The sequence below is a fragment of the Bidens hawaiensis genome, unplaced genomic scaffold (genome assembly GCF_021521415.1).
Source record: "Bidens hawaiensis isolate Kalapana, Puna unplaced genomic scaffold, B.hawaiensis_p1.1 tig00011949_1, whole genome shotgun sequence".
NCBI classification, from domain to species: domain Eukaryota; kingdom Viridiplantae; phylum Streptophyta; class Magnoliopsida; order Asterales; family Asteraceae; genus Bidens; species Bidens hawaiensis.
This window is the reverse complement of record NW_027491957.1, coordinates 631,875-650,980: the sequence shown is the minus strand read 5'-3', so window position 1 is coordinate 650,980 and position 19,106 is coordinate 631,875. Positions and strand designations below refer to the sequence as shown.

Sequence of the window (19,106 nt, the reverse complement as noted above, 5' to 3'; positions counted from 1 at the left end):
AGAACCGAATTTGACCACTCTTTTTTAGTTTTAATATTCTCCAATCTCAATAAACTTTAAATCTTTTATATTTGATCAATTTTTGATTAGGCATAAATGCCAAGAATTACCGATTCGTCTAAATTATTTCGTTCAAATTAAAATATAAACTAATAAACTAAATAGAAAATAAAAACTTTCCATATTTTATATTTGACCAATGTTTCATCAGGCATAAATGTCAAGATTAATGTATAAAATTGAAAAAAGAAATACCTAATGAATGTACTGTTAAATAAGTTAATGATGCTAAAGTCTTGACAATAATTTCGTGATAATTAAAAAAATTAATAGTATATTGTTTAGTTAGTAAATTTCTAAAAAAAGGAAAGTTTTTTATAATAATATTTATATTTATTTATTTTTGTTTTTAAGAACCAAAATTGACCACTCTTGCAACAATCATTTGAAGTTTTTAATAGTTTTCAATGTCAACAAACTTGCCATCTTTTATATTTGACCAATTTTTTATTAGTATAAATGGCAAATTTAATGTATATTAAAAATTTTAATACTTTACTTTTGAATATACTCGAAAGTTAATAAGTTTTATATTAAATACACATTAATTTATTTGACAAATATAATATGTTGTTTATTACTTATTTCAAATTTATATTTAAAAATCTTAGATATTCACTATGATTGCTTATTTATGATAAATATTCATCATCTTTAATTTTAATGATACATTCCGATCACTTATACATTTATTTAATTCTGTTTTTAAGAACCGAATTTTGAACACTCTTTTGTAGTTTTTATTAGTCTCCAATCTCAATAAACTTTCTAAATTAAAAAATAAACTAATAAAGTAAACAAAAAATAAAACTTTCCTTCTTTTATAGTTGACCAATTTTTAATTAGGCATAAATGTCAAGATTAATGTATAAAATTGAAAAAAAGAATTATCTAATGAAATTTATTGTTAAATAAGGTAATGATGCTAAAGTGTTGACAATAATTTTGTGATAATTAAAAAAATTAACAGTATATTTTTTAGTTACTGAATTTCCAAGAAAAATGGAAATTTTTTTATAATAATATTTACATTTATTTATTTATGTTTTTACAAAACCGAAATTGACGACTTTTGCAACAATCTTTTGTAGTTTATAATAATATTCAATGTCATTAAACTAAAAAAGTTAATATGTTTTGTATTAAATGACTAATTTAATGTATTAAAACTTTCCATCTTTTATATTTTACCAAATTTTAATTAGCATATATGACAAATTTAATGTATACTGAAAATTTAAATAATTACTTTTGATTATACTAAAAAGTTAATATGTTTTGTATTAAATACCCATTAATCTATTTGACCAATTTAATATGTAGTTAACTACTTATTTCAAATTTATTTTTAAAAATCTTAGATATTCACTATAATTGCTTATTAATGCTAAATAATCATCATCTTTAATTTTAATGATACATTCCAATCATTTACACATTTATTTATTTATGTTTTTAATAACCGAATTTAACAACTCTTTTGTACTTTTTAATAGTCTCCAATCTCAACAAAGTTTCCATCTTTTATATTTGAACAATTTTTAATTACGCATAAATGTCCAGATTAATGTATACAATTGAAAGAATAGTTATATAATGAAATTGATTAAATAATGTAATGATGTTAAAGGGTTTGAAACATAATTTACTTTAGATTGCAGTTACTTTAACAGAACTTTAATTAGGGAATGACTTATATGTAATAAAATTAAAATTAACCGGTTTAATTTTAACTATCTCTATATTAGTTTAGTTATACTTAATTAGTGAAATTAGTATAATAAATCTTTATTACTTCGATTTAACTTGATACATTTAACTAAATGGTCTTTGAATCGAAATAAAACAAAAGTTTAATTACAAAATAATTTATAATAAAATATATCTTTATTTAATTATTAATGTTGAAATGAAACTCATAATACCTTAAAAACTTTAGTTGTATATTAATCAGGCTGCTATGGTTTATTTTGTTTTTTAGATTGTGAAGCAAAATTACCTTTTTTTTGTTTGTGAAATGTCGAAGAAGTTAATGGTGGGCTAATATGATTATAACATGTTCATATCTTCATTTGGTTTTTTAGTTTAGGTGTATAGTAAGTTTTTGTAAGTATTACCTTTTTATTTATACAATCTAAATGTTTAATATTTTGGTTACAAAGTTATGAAATTTTATGGTTGTCTATATATATATGGCTGTTGATATGCTTTCAACCCATTTGTAACATGGGCTGCTATTCTAGAAATATATTTGTGGGTTAGATACTTTTACATAAATGAATTTCTGATCATCTATGTGGATTCAAGTTAGTCAATAGTCTTCATATCCAGTAGAGTAAGTTGTGTTATTGTTGTTTCCTGTGTAGTATTTCTAATTATCATGTCTTTAATGTATTTATGAACATCAAATATAAATAACTTAATTGGTTTCATGGTTTTCTAATTTATCTGCTTTGTGTATTAAAATCATTCATTAAGTCAAAAAAATTGAAACATCATGCTCTATAAAATTCTGTTTTTATATTTATGTTCATCTTTTTCATATGCTAACCATATTATATTCTATTACGGATGTATTCAAAATTAAAGAAAACGTAATTTTTGGTCAATCAACACCTTCCAATAAGAAAATTTCAAACGGTTAGTCAGTCTATTATTTTTTAGTTACCCTTTAAATTTTTTTAAGTATGCATATTTTTTGTAAACGTGCAGCTTCAACGCCAAGAGAACTACTTATTAACATTTTGAACGATAACATTTTATTTTAAACGCGTTAATACACTAAAGTATAATTTCTTTATTAACTAAAATATAGTAAATAAAAATTAATATGTTATTACCTAAAATTTGGCACTTGTAACAGAAATTTATAAACGATTTTTGATATTTTTATTATTAACTACATTATACCTTTTTAATAAACGAATTTTTAATAACATTTAATGTATGTTTACATATTTCTTTTTTCTATTTTCTGTTTTAGAATTGATAGGAAACATAATTTCCAGTTAAATTAATTTTTAACTGGAAATTAATCAAGTTCCTGCCAAGCTCTGCAAGAGGGAGTCATACTTTTTTTATTTTCTACCCGTGTCGTACACAGGTTAATAACCTAGTGTATAAATATAAAAGAAGAACGTACATCTACATCCCACAAAAATGTTGAATGTGGTTAATTTCTTAATTCTTAATCGTTAATAGATTGTGATTATGATTTCCATAAGAACGCGGATGATGATGGTGATACAAAAACGAACGGTCTTCAAAGTGATCAAACTTATCTTATAGGGGGACGTTGACCTCAAATTCTTAGCAAATGTGATAGCGTGGTCATAACACGAGATTGTCTAGACATGATGCGATTGGTGGACGGGTTATCAGACAAGATAATTTCATATCCATCCCCGTATGAGCCCATCCCCTCCGCCATAATCTGCCACACTAAACCACCACCAACTGTCCCTCCAATTCTCGCCTCCATGTATATGTTTCTATAAACCGCTTTCATGTATGAATCCCTTTTGTTAATGTCGAAATGTGGATCGTCTTTGCTTGACTTCCCAAATTCGGCTAAAACTAGTGGCTTCTTTAGGATAGTTTTTGAATCTTTGAAATGAGTACACAACCATCTTCTCATAAATGCCATTTGAGTGTCTTCATCTTTTCCAGACAACCTATGAATAAGTTAGACATAAGATAAATATACCGTAATTCTGTTTCGTATAGGGCTTCTTTTTTTCCTTCTAAAGAAGATCATGTTAATCAATGTTAACCATCTGTTATTATTATTTGATATATTAGGATATTTATTAATCCCTTTTTTCACCTCTACATATAATAGAAGATATTATTAGAACATATGACTTCCAAAATTACCATTGATCAGGATATGCATGTATAGTAGCGAAATCGATTTCTCTGATAAGATTGTTTTTGATGAAATCGGTTCCAATTTGGAAACCAGGGTTTATTTTTTTTCTTTTCGGCATTGTGTCTCCATAGAACCCTTCCATACCGATCTCCAACAAATGACGCCGATCCAATGACTTAACAAAAAAAGCCATTTCTTGAGCCCAATCCTGTTTAAAGAGTAGCATAATTTATGAACTTCCAAAATCATCTCATTTACATAACTAAAATCACTAACATTAATCATCCGTCCCGAGTAATCGGCTTGACAGCGTGGCTCGTTCATGAGTTCCCATGCCATGATCATGGAGTCGTTACTATACGCGATATTGGTGATTGTATTGATTCTTGTTATAACTCTCTGCATTCATAACTATGCATGTAAGTTACCATGAAAACAAAATTAATTGGACACACAAAAAAGTTTACTTACTTGAACATGATTCTTGTAATAACCTTTAACTATTGGATTTGTGTAGAAATCATCATCACTACTGATCTGTACCCCTGAGTTTCTAGCCCACTCAACATATTGTGATCTCCCTCCGAAGTCCTTATAATTGTTAACAAAACTTAATATCAACCGAATACCGTATTTTCTTGCTTCGGCCACCACGAAATCCAGTCCCTATGTATAAAAAGTTAAAAACCACGGGAGAATATTACTGACATGACAAGTTAAAAGTGGAATGCAACAAGTAAACTGACAAGTACCTGAAATACGCGTTCATCATATACTCCTGGTGAAATTTGTAGTACTCTATCCCCACCCCCACCATCGGCAAAAGCCCATGTGCGACAAACCGAAAGGCCAGCATTTGCAGCGTCTTGTAATACTTGGCTAACTTTGTACCTTTCACTCGGCTCGGTGGCTACATTCATCATCCAATATGCATTAAAACCGTTGAACAGAAAAGGTGACTTGTTGATAACAAAGTGTGATCCTTTGACTCTAACAAAGGTATTTTGTTTGTCCCGGTAAATCCTGGCTTCACAAACACAACCAAGAAGAGAAATAATAAGAAAAATGGCACTCCATGAAAGATTAGGAGGTTTTATGTAAGTAGCCATTGATAATGGTGGAAGATCATGAGATGATGGGAAACGATATATAGTGCTTAATTTTATAGTGTGTTTTAGAAAATGAAGTTTGATAAATATAGAAGTTAAAAGATATTGGAAGAAATAGGTTACCCCAAGTATTGGCCTCATTTTTCGTGTGCTATAAGTATAAGATGACCATTATGGTGGTTAAAAAAGAATGGCTTGTGAGACAAGTAAATAACCAATATTGGTGTATGGATCATCGGATATCGCCATATTGTATGTGCGTATTGCATTGTTTGTTTCGGTTTTTGCAAGCAGATGAGACATGATGACGTGCTTTTGAGGTGAATTCAGCAATAAATTATTCGCGAAAGAAACCAAATCAATATGCTAGGCAATGTTACATCTGACCTTTTAAATTTTCTAAGAATAAGTTTTCTAAATATAAACTTAAAAATAGCATCCTCCCAATATCCAAATCAATTTTACAATCAGGACTGAATGTAAAATCGAGTCACACCTAAACAATTTATATTAACTTTCAAGTGGTAACATGATTAACTTAACATTTAAATTACAAAAATATAAACTGTTGGCCCAGGCGGATCAAACAACCGAATCAAACGAACTTATCAAACAAACGAACACGAGATATTGAGGAGACAACCCTCGACTCTTTTCATATATCAAACGAACTTAACAAACGAACTTCACGAACTTATCAAACGTAGATGGAGATGAGACTCCTTGACTCTCTCTTAACTCTCTCTCAACTCTCTCCTATCTCTCACCAATAAAACTAATAAACTGGACCTTATTTATAGACCTACTAAACTTGCTCTCCAAAACATACCTTTCCTAAACCTACTACAATTCAAATAAGTAAAATAACATAATAAACCTTAACTTTATTAATATTCAAGATTAATCTTTCATAAACAATTATTTACATTCCAAAACGGGTTTATAGAATTGAAGGATTATTAAATCACAACCGTTTACAAAGGCAAGAAATTGATTATTTAAGAGAAAATGATTACACCTTTAGTGACAGTTATGTCTTGATGATGTTAATAGTGATTAATTAATGATAACTAAATATATTAACATCTATAACAAATTTGTATATCGCCATTGATGAGCTAAATCTGTACCTTATAGGAAGGAAACCTTTTTCCAATGATAGTTTGTTTTTATATTATTTTATTAAAGTTTTATGTTTTGAATTACAAAAAATTTTACATGCATGGAAAGGTGCTGTGATTGAAATAGCCTAACATTAATATGCATGCTAATATAAACGTCGGAAATTGTAAATGGACTTCCGCCTGTGATGCAGATTGTCCGGGTCGGGTTCGGGTTGCTTGGCCGTGACGTGAGTTTGGGTCATTGACCGGTATCACAAGGCCTTAATGTGTTCAAAATTGCTTACAAACATTTTTTGCTTATGTGATAGAGTGATCATGTCATGAGATTGCTGTGACATTATGTGATTGGTGGACGGGTTTTTCGACAAGATAATTTCGTATCCGTCTCCATAGGAATCCATCCCCTTCCCCATAATCTGCCACACTAAACCACCACCAACCGTCCCTCCAATTCTTGCCTCCGTGTAAATGTCTCTATAAATAAGTTTTATGTATGAATCCCTTTTGTTGATGTCAGAATTTGGTTCTTTGATTGATTTCCCGAATTCGGTTAATACCAGTGGCTTCTTTAGGATAATCCTTGAATCTTTGAAATGACTCCACATCCATTTTCGCAAAAATGCCATTTGAGAAGCTTCATCTGTTCCTGCTGGTGACCTGTAAATAAGTTAGACATAAGTAGGGGTGTGATAGTGTCGGTTTTGTACTAAAACGACCAAACCAAAAATCAAAAAGTCAGTTTTTTAAATCGTTTGGTTTCAGTTTGGTTCACTATGTTTTACCATTTGGGCTTGAAATATATGGGCCAAAAAAATTGGCTCAATAATAGACTTTGGGTCTAAATAACGATTAAGATTATTAGTATACATTTTAGCTAAAATATTTGGGTTACACTATTTAACAAATTCCTATAAATTGCTTAACATTCAAGATTAAAAATGAAAATTCATACATTTGGCTTGTCTGTTTTTTCCAGGTTCTATTTAATATAACCCCGAAACTGGACAAAAAGTTCAGGTATTATGGAAAGTCGATTTTTGTTTGGGTTTGGTTCGATTTTTCCGTTTTATGCAAATCCTGGACATAATGTAAGCAAACCTTATTTCCATTATGTATACGGATTTTGGTAGCATTGTTTACTTTTTATGGGTTGCACGTTAAGTGTGCAACTCAATTAGTTCACTTAATCAAATTACCATCTATCCGGATATGCATGTATAGTGGCGAAATCGATTTCCTTGATAAGATTGCTGCCGATGAAATCGGTTCCAACTGGGTAAATAGGGTTTACTTCTTTTTTTTCTTCTCGGTGTTGTGTCTCCATACCACCCTTCCATACCGATCTCCAACAAATGACGTCGATCTAATGATTTAACAAACAAAGCCATTTCTTGAGCCCATTCCTAGTTAAAGACAATCATAAATTCAAATTCATGAAATTATATATAAATTTAAAAATAATCATGTCTCTATAAATAGTTATAAAAATCACTAACACTAATAGTTCGCCCTGATAAATCAGCTTGGCATCGAGGCTCGTTAATGAGTTCCCATGCCATGATTGTGGCGTCCTGACTATACGCGATTTTGGTGATTGTGTTGATTCGTGTTATAACTCTACATTCATTATAATACATGGAAGTTACTATAAGAAGATATTTGAATTGGATAACATAACATATATATATTTGTACTTACTCGAATATGGTTTTTGTAATACCCTTTAATTATTAAATTTGTGAAGAAATCATCATCACTATGGACCTGAACGCCTGAGTTTCTAGCCCACTTAACATATTGTGTTTTCCCTCCAAAGTCCTTGAAATTGTTACCAAAACTTAATATCAATCGAACACCGTATTTTCCTGCTTCGGCTACCACGAAATCTAATCCCTATGTATAAAAACCACGTACAAGAGAATATTACTAATGTGACAACTTAAAGAGAGAGTGCAACAAGTAAATTGAGTTGTACCTGAAATACGCGTTCATCATACACCCCTGGTGAAATTTGTAACACTCTATCACCATCACCACCATCGGCGAAGGCCCATGTGCGGCAAACAAAAAGACCAGCATTCGCAGCGTCTTGTAACACTTGGCTAACTTTGTACCTATCGTTCGGATCAGTGGCTACATTCATCATCCAATATGAATTACAACCATTGAACAGAAAGGTTGAACCGTTGATAACAAAGTGTGATCCTTTAGTTTGAACAAAGGCGGTTACTTTATAATTCCTAGCTTCACAAACACAATCAAGAAGAGATATTGAAGAAACACTAATGGACCCCGGGCAGATTACGGATAATCTGGGGGTTAGATAGATGTTTCCCACGAGGGGTTAGACCCGGCAAAGATGGTTCTTCTGATAACCTGCAAAACAGACACCGTGAGCTCGTCACTGAGAAGGGGGGGTTCCTCCTTGTGACCACCCTCCGGCGTGAGAATCAGACTAGATTGCTCTTGAATATAAATGTATATTAAGAGATTGCTAGAGCAGATATCAGGTATAATATGTAAGATACAAGATAGTATATGATAAGATGATCATACCATTTGGGGTATTTATAGCCGAAGGTAGGTTTCCAAGAAGGTGTAGCAGGCTGAATAGTATTCCTGTTCTACCAACTGTGGCCTACGCACGTGCCATGCTGGTAGTTGGTGGGTAGGCAGCGGCTGACAGTGACCAGGCCTGCTGTGTACTATTCATTTTCCACCAACTGCCGGCTATGCACGTGGTATGACAGGAGTTGGTGAGTAGGTAGCGGCTAATAATGACATACAGTACAAGAGCATGCTGCTCGCCATACTGTTGTCAATGAGCTGTCGTATCTTTGGTCAGATCTTTTGCCCATACCTCGTCAGGTACAGTACAAAAGATCTTTCAGTATCGTACGGACTGGCTCATTTGGGCGGGAGTATTCCCCCTCCCGCCTTTGTGCGAGATTGTTCCCGGCTTGCTCATTCCTTCTTCAGGTGACTACTGAATTATTATGTGTTAAGCCTTGTGCGTGTAGCCTTGTTGCGCGGGTAGCCTTCCCTGATGGCTGGTATCCGTCACTGCGGGAACAGGCGGAGTACTTGGAAACCATTGGGAGGCGTTTCCTGCGGGAACAGCTAGCGTACTGCGCGTAAGGACGTCACGTCTCTGAGCATGGTGGGTCCTGCCGATCCAGTTGGTTTCTGCGCAGACGTCTCTCTTTGAGGTGAGTCTTGCGAGTTTGGTCTTTGCGCAGACGTCCCTCTTTGAGGTGAGTCTTGCGGGTCCAACTGCGCAGACGTCTCTCTTTGAGGTGAGTCTTACGGGTCCAACTGGGCTCTGCTGGGACCTACCTCTTCAAGTCCCCCCAGTCCAATGTTCTTCTCATGAATGTTTAATAAAGTGAGGTGAACTTTTGGACTTAAGCAAAGGGTTTTTGAAAAGGTTTTAGTTTTAAGGTTTTCCATGGGGATTTTTCCCGCGGAAGTCCTAATGTCACTTGCAGAAATTCCCGACTTTCCTGCTTGATCTTTGGGTATGATGCGGGTAGGTCTGTAACCTCCTCGCAAGTCAGGAGCGTTGAGTCCTAGTTGTGTGGATTCTCCATGAGGTTTTGGTAGTTTTGAACATAGTGATCAATTATGTTAAAACCACCAATTCCATCTTGAAGCTTCAAACAATCTAGTTCTCGACGTTCCTGCTATGCGGGGATGTTATTCCCGTTTCCGCAAGCATGGCCCAGAAGATCCTTCTTGGTTTCATTTCCCTGCGGAGTGCTAAGTATGTGAAGGGTTTTGCCTTGACACTGTACCCGCACTCGTCTTATAGTTACTTTACTTCCAAGGTATTCCTGGCGTCAATTCCCTGCAGGTGCTAGGTATGTGAAGGGTTTTGCCTTGACACTGTACCCGCACCCGTCTTATAGTTACTTGGTTACCGAGGTATTTTTGGCTTCAATTCCCTGCAGGTGCTAAGTATGTGAAGGGTTTTGCCTTAACACTGTACTCGCACCCGTCTTATAGTTACTTTACTTCCAAGGTAAGGGGTATTTTCCCGCTTACTTTTGAATCTTTGGGACTTGCGTTATAAACGTTACATGACTTGCGCATGCATATTTTAGTTTATTTTAGCAATTTTCCCAGTGTTTTGGATAAGTTAACCGTTCGACGCGCGGTTGTCAATAGGTTCGGTTTCCTCTCATGATTTGTGCGGTTAGGACCGGCACTTTCATTTAGTGGGATGACCAAAGTTTACCTATGACTGACCTGCGTGAAGGTTTGCCGTTTTTTGGGTTTATGCGGGTTTTACCACCTTCCCCACGCAACGGCTTTCTTTCACTTATGTATGCGGTGAAGACCGGCATATCCGTGTGGAAAGTTAAAAGTATAAATGTAAAATCATCAGCGTCGATGTTCAAAGGAGAATCATTTCCATTAGAAGTGGCTCTGGGCCTTTTCTTTACAAATTTGGAATTGATCTACATGTAACATTTGCGTAATTGAGCTCCGTTCCATGTTCGTGGGACGGGAGTGCCATCGAGCCTTTCGAGCCGGTATGCGCCCTTTCCCAGTACTTGTTTGATAACGTACGGACCTTCCCAGACATGGTTCAGCTTTCCTGGGCGCTCTTGGTTCGAAGCCTCGTTGTTACGCAATATGTAGTCTCCTACGTTGAAGTTGCAGAGTTTTACCCGCGTGTTGTAGTACTTTTGCATTTGTCGTTTGTAGTTCTCCTCACGCGCTGCGGCTAAGTCTCTGCGTTCCTCGGTTAGCATGAGGTCTAACCGTCTTTCCGCATCATTGTCCTCTGGTTGAATCATGACCCTTGGTGAGGGTAGACCAATTTCGACCGGGACCATGGCTTCAGTGCCGTAAGTGAGGCTGAACGGGGTTTCTCCCGTACTTGCCTTTTTCATCGTTCTGTGTGCCCAAAGTACGTGTGGAACTTCGTCCACCCAGCCGGATCTGTGTTCCAATAGTCTTCTCTTTATGCCGTCGACGATGCTCCTATTTGCTCTTTCCACCTCACCATTACCCTGCGGGTGTGCCAACGAGGTAAAGGTGTGGGTGATTTGAAGTTCTTTAAGCCACTGTTGTAGCTTCTTGTCAGCAAAGTTGGTGCCGTTATCGCCCACCAAATTCTGTGGAAGCCTGAAACGACAAATGATAAATTCCCAAATGAATTTTTTGATATGTTTCGCGGTCGTTTGGGCTAAGGGTTTTGCCTCTATCCACTTGGTGAAGTAGTCGATGGCAACTACTAGAAACTGGACGTTCCCTGCTGCTGTGGGAAATGGGCCTGTCACGTCGATGGCCCACTTCTGAAATGGCCATGCAGAGGTGACTGGAACAAGTTCATTCTTCGGGCGATGCGTATTGGGTGCGTAGAGCTGACAAGACCTGCACTTTCTGATGTACGCCAGCGCATCCGTATGCATCCCCGGCCAAAAGTATCCCGCGTTGTTTAGCTTAGCTACAACTGCGCGTGGACCTGCATGTATCCCACAGATGCCTTCGTGTACTTCCCTTAGGAGGTAGTTGGCATCTTGGTCGTCAACGCATCTGAGGAGAGGGCCAAGAAAGTTACGTCTGTAAAGGATGTCATCGATGAGTTGATAGTTCAGTGCTTTACAGCGTATTTTTCTTGCCTGTGTTTTTGACTCTGGTAGTATACCCGCCGCAAGGTAATTTATTATTGGTGTCATCCACGTTTCTGTGCCGGTTTGGATGACACAGACTTCCTTGTGTGGGACTGATGGTGATCCAAGGAGTTCAATGCGGATGTCCTTTCCCAAGTGGGTGAAAGCTAATGACGCAAGCTTGCTTAACGCATCCGCAAATTTGTTTTCGCTACGCTTGACGTGTATGACTTTACAATCATTAAAATCGCGTATGAGGGTTTTTGCTTGAGCGAGGTACAGGGCCATTGTCTCGTTTACGGCCGTGTACGTCCCGTTTATCTGATTGGCTACTAACATGGAATCCACATGGGCTTCCAAGTTCTTTACTCCCATTTTACGCGCAATCCTCAACCCGGCCAAGAATGCTTCATACTCAGCTTCGTTATTCGTACTTGGAAAGTCTAGTCGAATAGCGTAAGTGTATTCTTGGCCTGCTGGGTTGGTAAGTTTTAACCCTGCGCCTGAGCCCTCGCTGCTGGCCGCTCCATCAGTGTAAAGTCGCCAGACATCATCGATGTCTTGTGCTGGAGAGGGTTGAGCCTCGTCCTGGCACTCTTTCTCCCGCGATGCGGGGACTTCGGCAATAAAGTCGGCCAAGACCTGGCCTTTTATAGCTAGCCTTGGCTTGTACTTTATCGCGTATTCTCCCAATTCTATTGCCCATTTGGCTAGGCGTCCCGAAAGTTCGGGTTTGCCTAAAACGTTTGCAAGTTTGAAGTTGGTGAGAATAATGATTGGGTGACCTTGGAAATATCGTCTTAGCCTGCGTGAAGCCTGTACAAGTGCTAAGACTAATTTTTCCAGGGTAGAGTACCGAGTTTCGACGTCTGTTAGGAGACGGCTAACATAGTAGATTGGCATCTGGATGCCTTTTCGCTCGACTAACAGGACGGCCTCGGTTGCTCTATCTGTGGCGGAGAGGTATAGGATTAATTCCTCCCCCACCTCTGGTGCTGTGAGCGTTGGGAGTTCGATCAAGCGTGACCGAATTTCCTGAAAAGCTGCTTCCGCTTCTGGTGTCCAGCGGAAGTGCGTTTTCTTTAGACAGTTTCTCAGCGTCGACACGAATGGGAACGACCTATCCGCATGATTTGCCAAGAAGCGGTTAAGTGCGACTAGGCGTCCGTTCAGTGTCTGAGCTTGCTTGATGGTAATAGGTGATTCCATTTTGATAATGGCTTCGACCTTTTCAGGGTTCGCTCTGAAGCCATCTTTTGTAACAATGACTCCTAAGAACTTCCCTTCTTCCATCCCAAAGGAACACTTGCTCGGGTTGAGCTTCATGTTTATCCTTCTGAGTGTGTTGAATGTTTCTTCGATGTCTTTCAACATCGCTTCTGGGTCAAGGCTTTTGATGACCAGGTCATCCATGTATACTTCCAAGTTCCTCCCAATTTGGGCATGAAACTCTTTGTCCATCAGGCGTTGATATGTGGACCCGGCATTCTTAAGTCCGAATGGCATCATTTGATAACAGAATGTGCCATCGGGCGTCCGAAATGCGGTTTTGTCCTGATCGTCAACGGCCATGTGGATTTGATGGTACCCTTTATACGCATCAAGGAAGCATTTAAGGCGAAACGGTGCTAACGAATCTACCTTAAGATCAATTTCGGGTAACGGGTAACAATCTTTGGGGCATGCTTTGTTCAAGTCTTTGAAATCTATGCACATGCGCCATTGCTTGTTAGACTTCGGTACCATAACGGGATTTGCAACCCAAGTTTGATATCTGCTAACGCGTACGATGCCCGCGTCAAGGAGTTCCATGACTTGGGTTCTACACGCGCTAGCTTGTTCCGCCCCCATTACTCTACGCTTTTGTATGACCGGCGTAAAAGCCGGGTCACACTTGAGCTTATGCTCTGCTTTACTTCGAGGTACACCAGTCATGTCTGCTGGTTTCCATGCGAAGATGTCAGCGTTTTTCTGTAGTAAGCGTTTGAGTAATGTGCGCGTAGGATCAGTGATTGTTGGGCCAATGGTAACCGCCTGGTCGGGGTATTTGCCATTGAAAGCCCATTTTTCTGGTTCGGTGATGGTGGGTTTAGCCATCTTTGGTTTGGGTGTTGAGACAGATGCGATGCATACCTGGGGAATACCGGTGATCATCGCCACACCCTCAGCTGTTGGCCATCCCATCATGCCGTGGACTGAAGATACCACGGCATTGAATCTTGCCATCCCGTCTCTCCCGAAGAGAATGTCGTACGTGTGGTGTGGCTTCCTCATTACGAAAAAGTCCACATCCTCTGTGCGGGAGTGTTTTCCGTCTGTGAGAGTGACGAGGAAAGATAGGATACCCAGAGGGGTGTTTGTGCTGCCGTCGAACCCTTCCATCGAGGCGTAGACCGTTTCCAGGCGTTCCTTGTCTTCATCATCTAGCTTGTCGAAGAACTGCCTGTACATAACCGTTGACGAGGCGCCGTTGTCAACAAGAGTCCGGGAAGTGATGTAGTGCCCCAGCTGGCTTTTGATGACGATAGGGCCTTCTTTGCTGGGTCCTCCTGGCACTCGCGGGAAGCGTACCTCAGCTTCTTTCCATGCGCATGGTTCTGTTGTCCGTCTTTTTCTTCCTCTGATGTTACCACGAACCATGTGAATGCTGATGTCAACGGGCTTTCGTCCGTTGCCTTTGTATCGGTTGTCATTCTTCCCTCCACTCCTGATTGATGCCACCAGGTGTGTAAGCTTGCCCTCCTTGACGAATGTTTCAATAATATCCCTCAAGGATGAACACTTCTCAGTGGTGTGACCCTTTGTGCCGTGGAAGTCACAGTATTTGCTCTGATCCGCGTCAGGTCGTTGTCGGACCGTTGGAGCTTTTGGCCATGGGAATTTCTCAGTGGCAAATATCTCCGTGACGCTTTTGGTGAGGGGCGTCCACCTGGGGTGTCGGCTTGATGGGTGTGTATTACCCCTTCCGCCTACTAGGGAGCGAGAGCTGGATGAGGTGTCAAAGTTTACCCTTGACTGCCACATGCTTGGCTTCCTCCTTTTGTTTTGCCGGGCGGTCTGGACGTTGTTTTCTCTAGTCCTCTGCGTGTAGAAGTTTGTAGTCTGGGGCAGATTCCCACCTAGTTGCTTCTCTGTTTCGGCAAAGCGCTTGGCTGCCGTCATGATGGCATCCCATGTGGATGGCATGCCATCTTTACCCGTCAATGTGCGGATAAGCTCTGGGTATTCGGCGCCCTGGATGAAAGCGGCGCGAACAAGGTCCTCGCTTATAACGCCCAGACTCAGCTTTTTCGAGTTAAAGCGAGTGATGAAGTCTAGTAAAGGTTCATCCTTATCTCTAACGCAGTTGAGGATCGTCCACTGTTCTTCAATATATTTCCTCTGTTGACTGAAGTGTTGGCTGAACTTGTGTTGGAAGTCCGCCCAATCATAGATGTGGTGGACCGGTAAACGGTCAAACCACGCCCTAGCCGCTCCAACCAGCGTCATCTGGAACATATAACACCACGTGGGTTCCGTCCAGTTGCTGACGGTTGCCCCCGCTATGAATCTGTTCAGGTGATCATCTGGGTCGGATATACCATCATAAGTGCCGATGTTGGGCATCTGCTTGGCACTTTTCGGGGCGATTGCTTCCGCAATGTCCCTTGCAAACTTGGATGTTCCCGCGTTTGCAGCAGTTGGTCTGAAGGTTTTGGAGAAGTCACGTGGGTTTCCCCCCGCGTTCCTTTGTTTGAAGGTTTCTCCGAAATTCCTTCTCGTTTGGGAATCCGTTTCCTTACGCTTCCCTTTCGCCCTAAGGCGAGGGTTTGCGTCGGTGTCGGATTCCTCCTGATTATCGTCCGAGGACTCGCACTCACTGCTCATGTTGAGCTGTTGTCGAGTGCTTCCAAATTCGTCAGCCTGTTGGACGGAACGCAAGCGTTCATCCAACTCAGCTTGGAATTCCTTCTGACGTGCCTCCGCCCACGCTTTAACTTGTTCAAGTGTTTGGCGGGGGAATCTCGTCTGTTGTCTTTCCGCCTGGGTATTATTGAATCCCAGGGGATGGTTGTTTACTGCACTTGCCCCAGCTTGGGTAACTGGGGTAGTGTTCGTAAAGTTTACTGCACTTGCCCCGGCTTGGGTAACCGGGGTAGTGTTCGTAAAAACTGTGTAGTCGCCGGTATTCCCCCCAGTGGCTGGGGTTGTGGTTACCGGAGTTTCTTTAACCATCTTTCCAGAAGTTTGAAAAACTGAAAAGAAATGAAGTTCTAGCTTTTATGCACGGATGGCGCCAATGAAGAAACACTAATGGACCCCGGGCAGATTACGGATAATCTGGGGGTTAGATAGATGTTTCCCACGAGGGGTTAGACCCGGCAAAGATGGTTCTTCTGATAACCTGCAAAACAGACACCGTGAGCTCGTCACTGAGAAGGGGGGGTTCCTCCTTGTGACCACCCTCCGGCGTGAGAATCAGACTAGATTGCTCTTGAATATAAATGTATATTAAGAGATTGCTAGAGCAGATATCAGGTATAATATGTAAGATACAAGATAGTATATGATAAGATGATCATACCATTTGGGGTATTTATAGCCGAAGGTAGGTTTCCAAGAAGGTGTAGCCGGCTGAATAGTATTCCTGTTCTACCAACTGTGGCCTACGCACGTGCCATGCTGGTAGTTGGTGGGTAGGCAGCGGCTGACAGTGACCAGGCCTGCTGTGTACTATTCCTTTTCCACCAACTGCCGGCTATGCACGTGGTATGACAGGAGTTGGTGAGTAGGTAGCGGCTAATAATGACATACAGTACAAGAGCATGTTGCTCGCCATACTGTTGTCAATGAGCTGTCGTATCTTTGGTCAAATCTTTTGCCCATACCTCGTCAGGTACAGTACAAAAGATCTTTCAGTATCGTACGGACTGGCTCATTTGGGCGGGAGTATTCCCCCTCCCGCCTTTGTGCGGGATTGTTCCCGGCTTGCTCATTCCTTCTTCAGGTGACTACTGAATTATTATGTGTTAAGCCTTGTGCGTGTAGCCTTGTTGCGCGGGTAGCCTTCCCTGATGGCTGGTATCCGTCACTGCGGGAACAGGCGGAGTACTTGGAAACCATTGGGAGGCGTTTCCTGCGGGAACAGCTAGCGTACTGCGCGTAAGGACGTCACGTCTCTGAGCATGGTGGGTCCTGCCGATCCAGTTGGTTTCTGCGCAGACGTCTCTCTTTGAGGTGAGTCTTGCGAGTTTGGTCTTTGCGCAGACGTCCCTCTTTGAGGTGAGTCTTGCGGGTTCAACTGCGCAGACGTCTCTTTTTGAGGTGAGTCTTACGGGTCCAACTGGCCTCTGCTGGGACCTACCTCTTCAGATATGTATAAAGATAAAGCAAGAAAAATAGCAACTCAGGAAAGTTGGGCAGGTTTGATGTAAGTAGCCATTGTTGGAGGAAGATTTGAATGCATGAGATGATGGAAACAAAGTAGTTTTATAGTGTGTTTTATACAAGGAAGTTTGGTAAATATAGAAGTAAAAAGATACGGGAATAAATAGGTTAGTGCATGAACTGGGCTTCATTTTCGTGTGCTAGAGATGACTAGAAGGGGGGAAATGAGTACTCACGGGTACTACCTGTGCACCGTTCATTTTGCATTGTCATCTTTTTTATACTCTTAAGTACTTAAAAACCATAAAATAACTGTCAAAAACACATACCCACAAGTACCCTAAAACTTTTTTATTGTTTTTTAGTTCTCCAAGTACAATAAAATGATTACTCTATAAAATAGTAACCAAGTTTAAAAATTGTTCAAATCAGGTAACTCAAAAAATATTTTGTTCTAATAAAGCTACTAAACTTTCATTTGTATTATAATCCTAGATAACAGGTTATGTATGTTTTTTTTTAATTTCAAAATAGCTTGACATTGAAAAATATTTTTTTTAAAATTTGAGAAAAAATAATTTATAAATTGTGAAAAATTGCAATAATAATAATAAGCTGAAAAATTGCAAAAAAAAATAATAAAAAAAACTCAAATTATTATTTTTTTTGACATAATTACAAATTTTGTTTTTTAAAAAAAGCCAAATTATGGTTCGTGTCCTTTTTTAGTTTCTTTGCAGGCGGTGTCCTTTAAACATTTTTTTCCTACACGTTATGTCCTTTACGCTAACTGGATTAGAAAAACTCAGTTAAATACCCTCACGTTAGGCGCATGTGAGGGCATTTTTGTCCTTTCGTCTGTACTGCAAACAAAAACACTTTATTATCTCTATCCTTTTCAATTTCCCCCAAATTCAAAACCAATTCAATTCAATTCTTCATCATCCACCACACCAAAATCAAATCAATTCAAAACCGAGATCCAATCTCCGTCCAATCATCAAACTCATCTCTTAATTCCCCCAAATCCCCAATTTCTAGGGTTTTCCAAATCCCCTAAATCCTCAAATCTCCAATTCACGACTGTACGGACGAAAAGATAAAAATGTGATGGTGGCGTCGGCCGTTAAGTGGTGGTGGAGAGAGTGCAGTAAGAGGTGGCGATGGAACCGGTAGCGGAGAAGTTATGCGTGAAATTAAACCGGCTTTCTGCACTCTACCGGTTTTCGTGTGGTTAATCACCGGTTGATTCGACTGTACGGACTTTTTCCAGCGGTTATGGCACCGTTTGGATCTCACTCGTCCAATACACGACACCTTCTTAGACGACGGCTCCGTCACCGCCGTACGTCCGCTGACCGTTTCGGAAACATCCGTAAAGTCGCCGGTTGCTTACACTGGCGGCGATTGGAATCAACGTGAGTGTTCCGTTGCGTCTTCGGTAAGCCAATAATCGTTGGTTTGGACTTCAAATTCACCGTAAATTTCTACGAGGTAGATCTGGAGTAACTTCCAGTTCCTTTGGTTGATTGCCTGCGTTCTAAAAAAGCGTCGTCTGCCGGAGCTTTGTTCCGGTTGCCGGAATACTCACCGTCACCGTCGCCGGAGTTCATTGTTCGTCACCGTCGCTGGAGTTCATTGTTTTTCTGTTAGTTTGTTGTAACTGATTTGTAACAATTAGGGATTTGATAAGATGAAGAATGAGAGGGAATGTGTCACAAATTTGCAGGTACAGACGAAAAGACAAAAATGCCTTCACATGAGCCTCACGTGAGGGTATTTAACTGAGTTTTTCTAACCCAGTTAGCGTAAATGACATAACGTGTAGGAAAAATGTTTAAAGGACACCGCCTGCAAAGAAACTAAAAAAATGGCACGGACCGTATTTTGACTTTTTTTAAAGGACAAAATTTGTAATTCTGTCTTTTTCTTTTTTGCAATTTTTCGCAAATTT

At 39.4% G+C, this 19,106-nt stretch overlaps 1 protein-coding gene and 1 pseudogene across 1 annotated transcript; both read right to left on the bottom strand.

The window, feature by feature from the left end:
- Nucleotides 1-3,263: 3,263 nt before the first annotated feature.
- Nucleotides 3,264-5,171, bottom strand: LOC143539578 (mannan endo-1,4-beta-mannosidase 5-like). Its single transcript, XM_077032858.1, has 5 exons — nucleotides 4,684-5,171; nucleotides 4,403-4,597; nucleotides 4,208-4,330; nucleotides 3,937-4,139; nucleotides 3,264-3,734 (listed from the first exon to the last, which is right to left on the bottom strand). The coding sequence occupies exons 1-5, from the start codon at nucleotides 5,038-5,040 to the stop codon at nucleotides 3,362-3,364; spliced, it is 1,251 nt and encodes a 416-aa protein (XP_076888973.1). The 5' UTR covers nucleotides 5,041-5,171; the 3' UTR covers nucleotides 3,264-3,361.
- Nucleotides 5,172-6,392: 1,221 nt separating this feature from the next.
- On the bottom strand, nucleotides 6,393-18,765 carry LOC143539588 (mannan endo-1,4-beta-mannosidase 5-like; annotated as a pseudogene).
- Nucleotides 18,766-19,106: the final 341 nt, after the last annotated feature.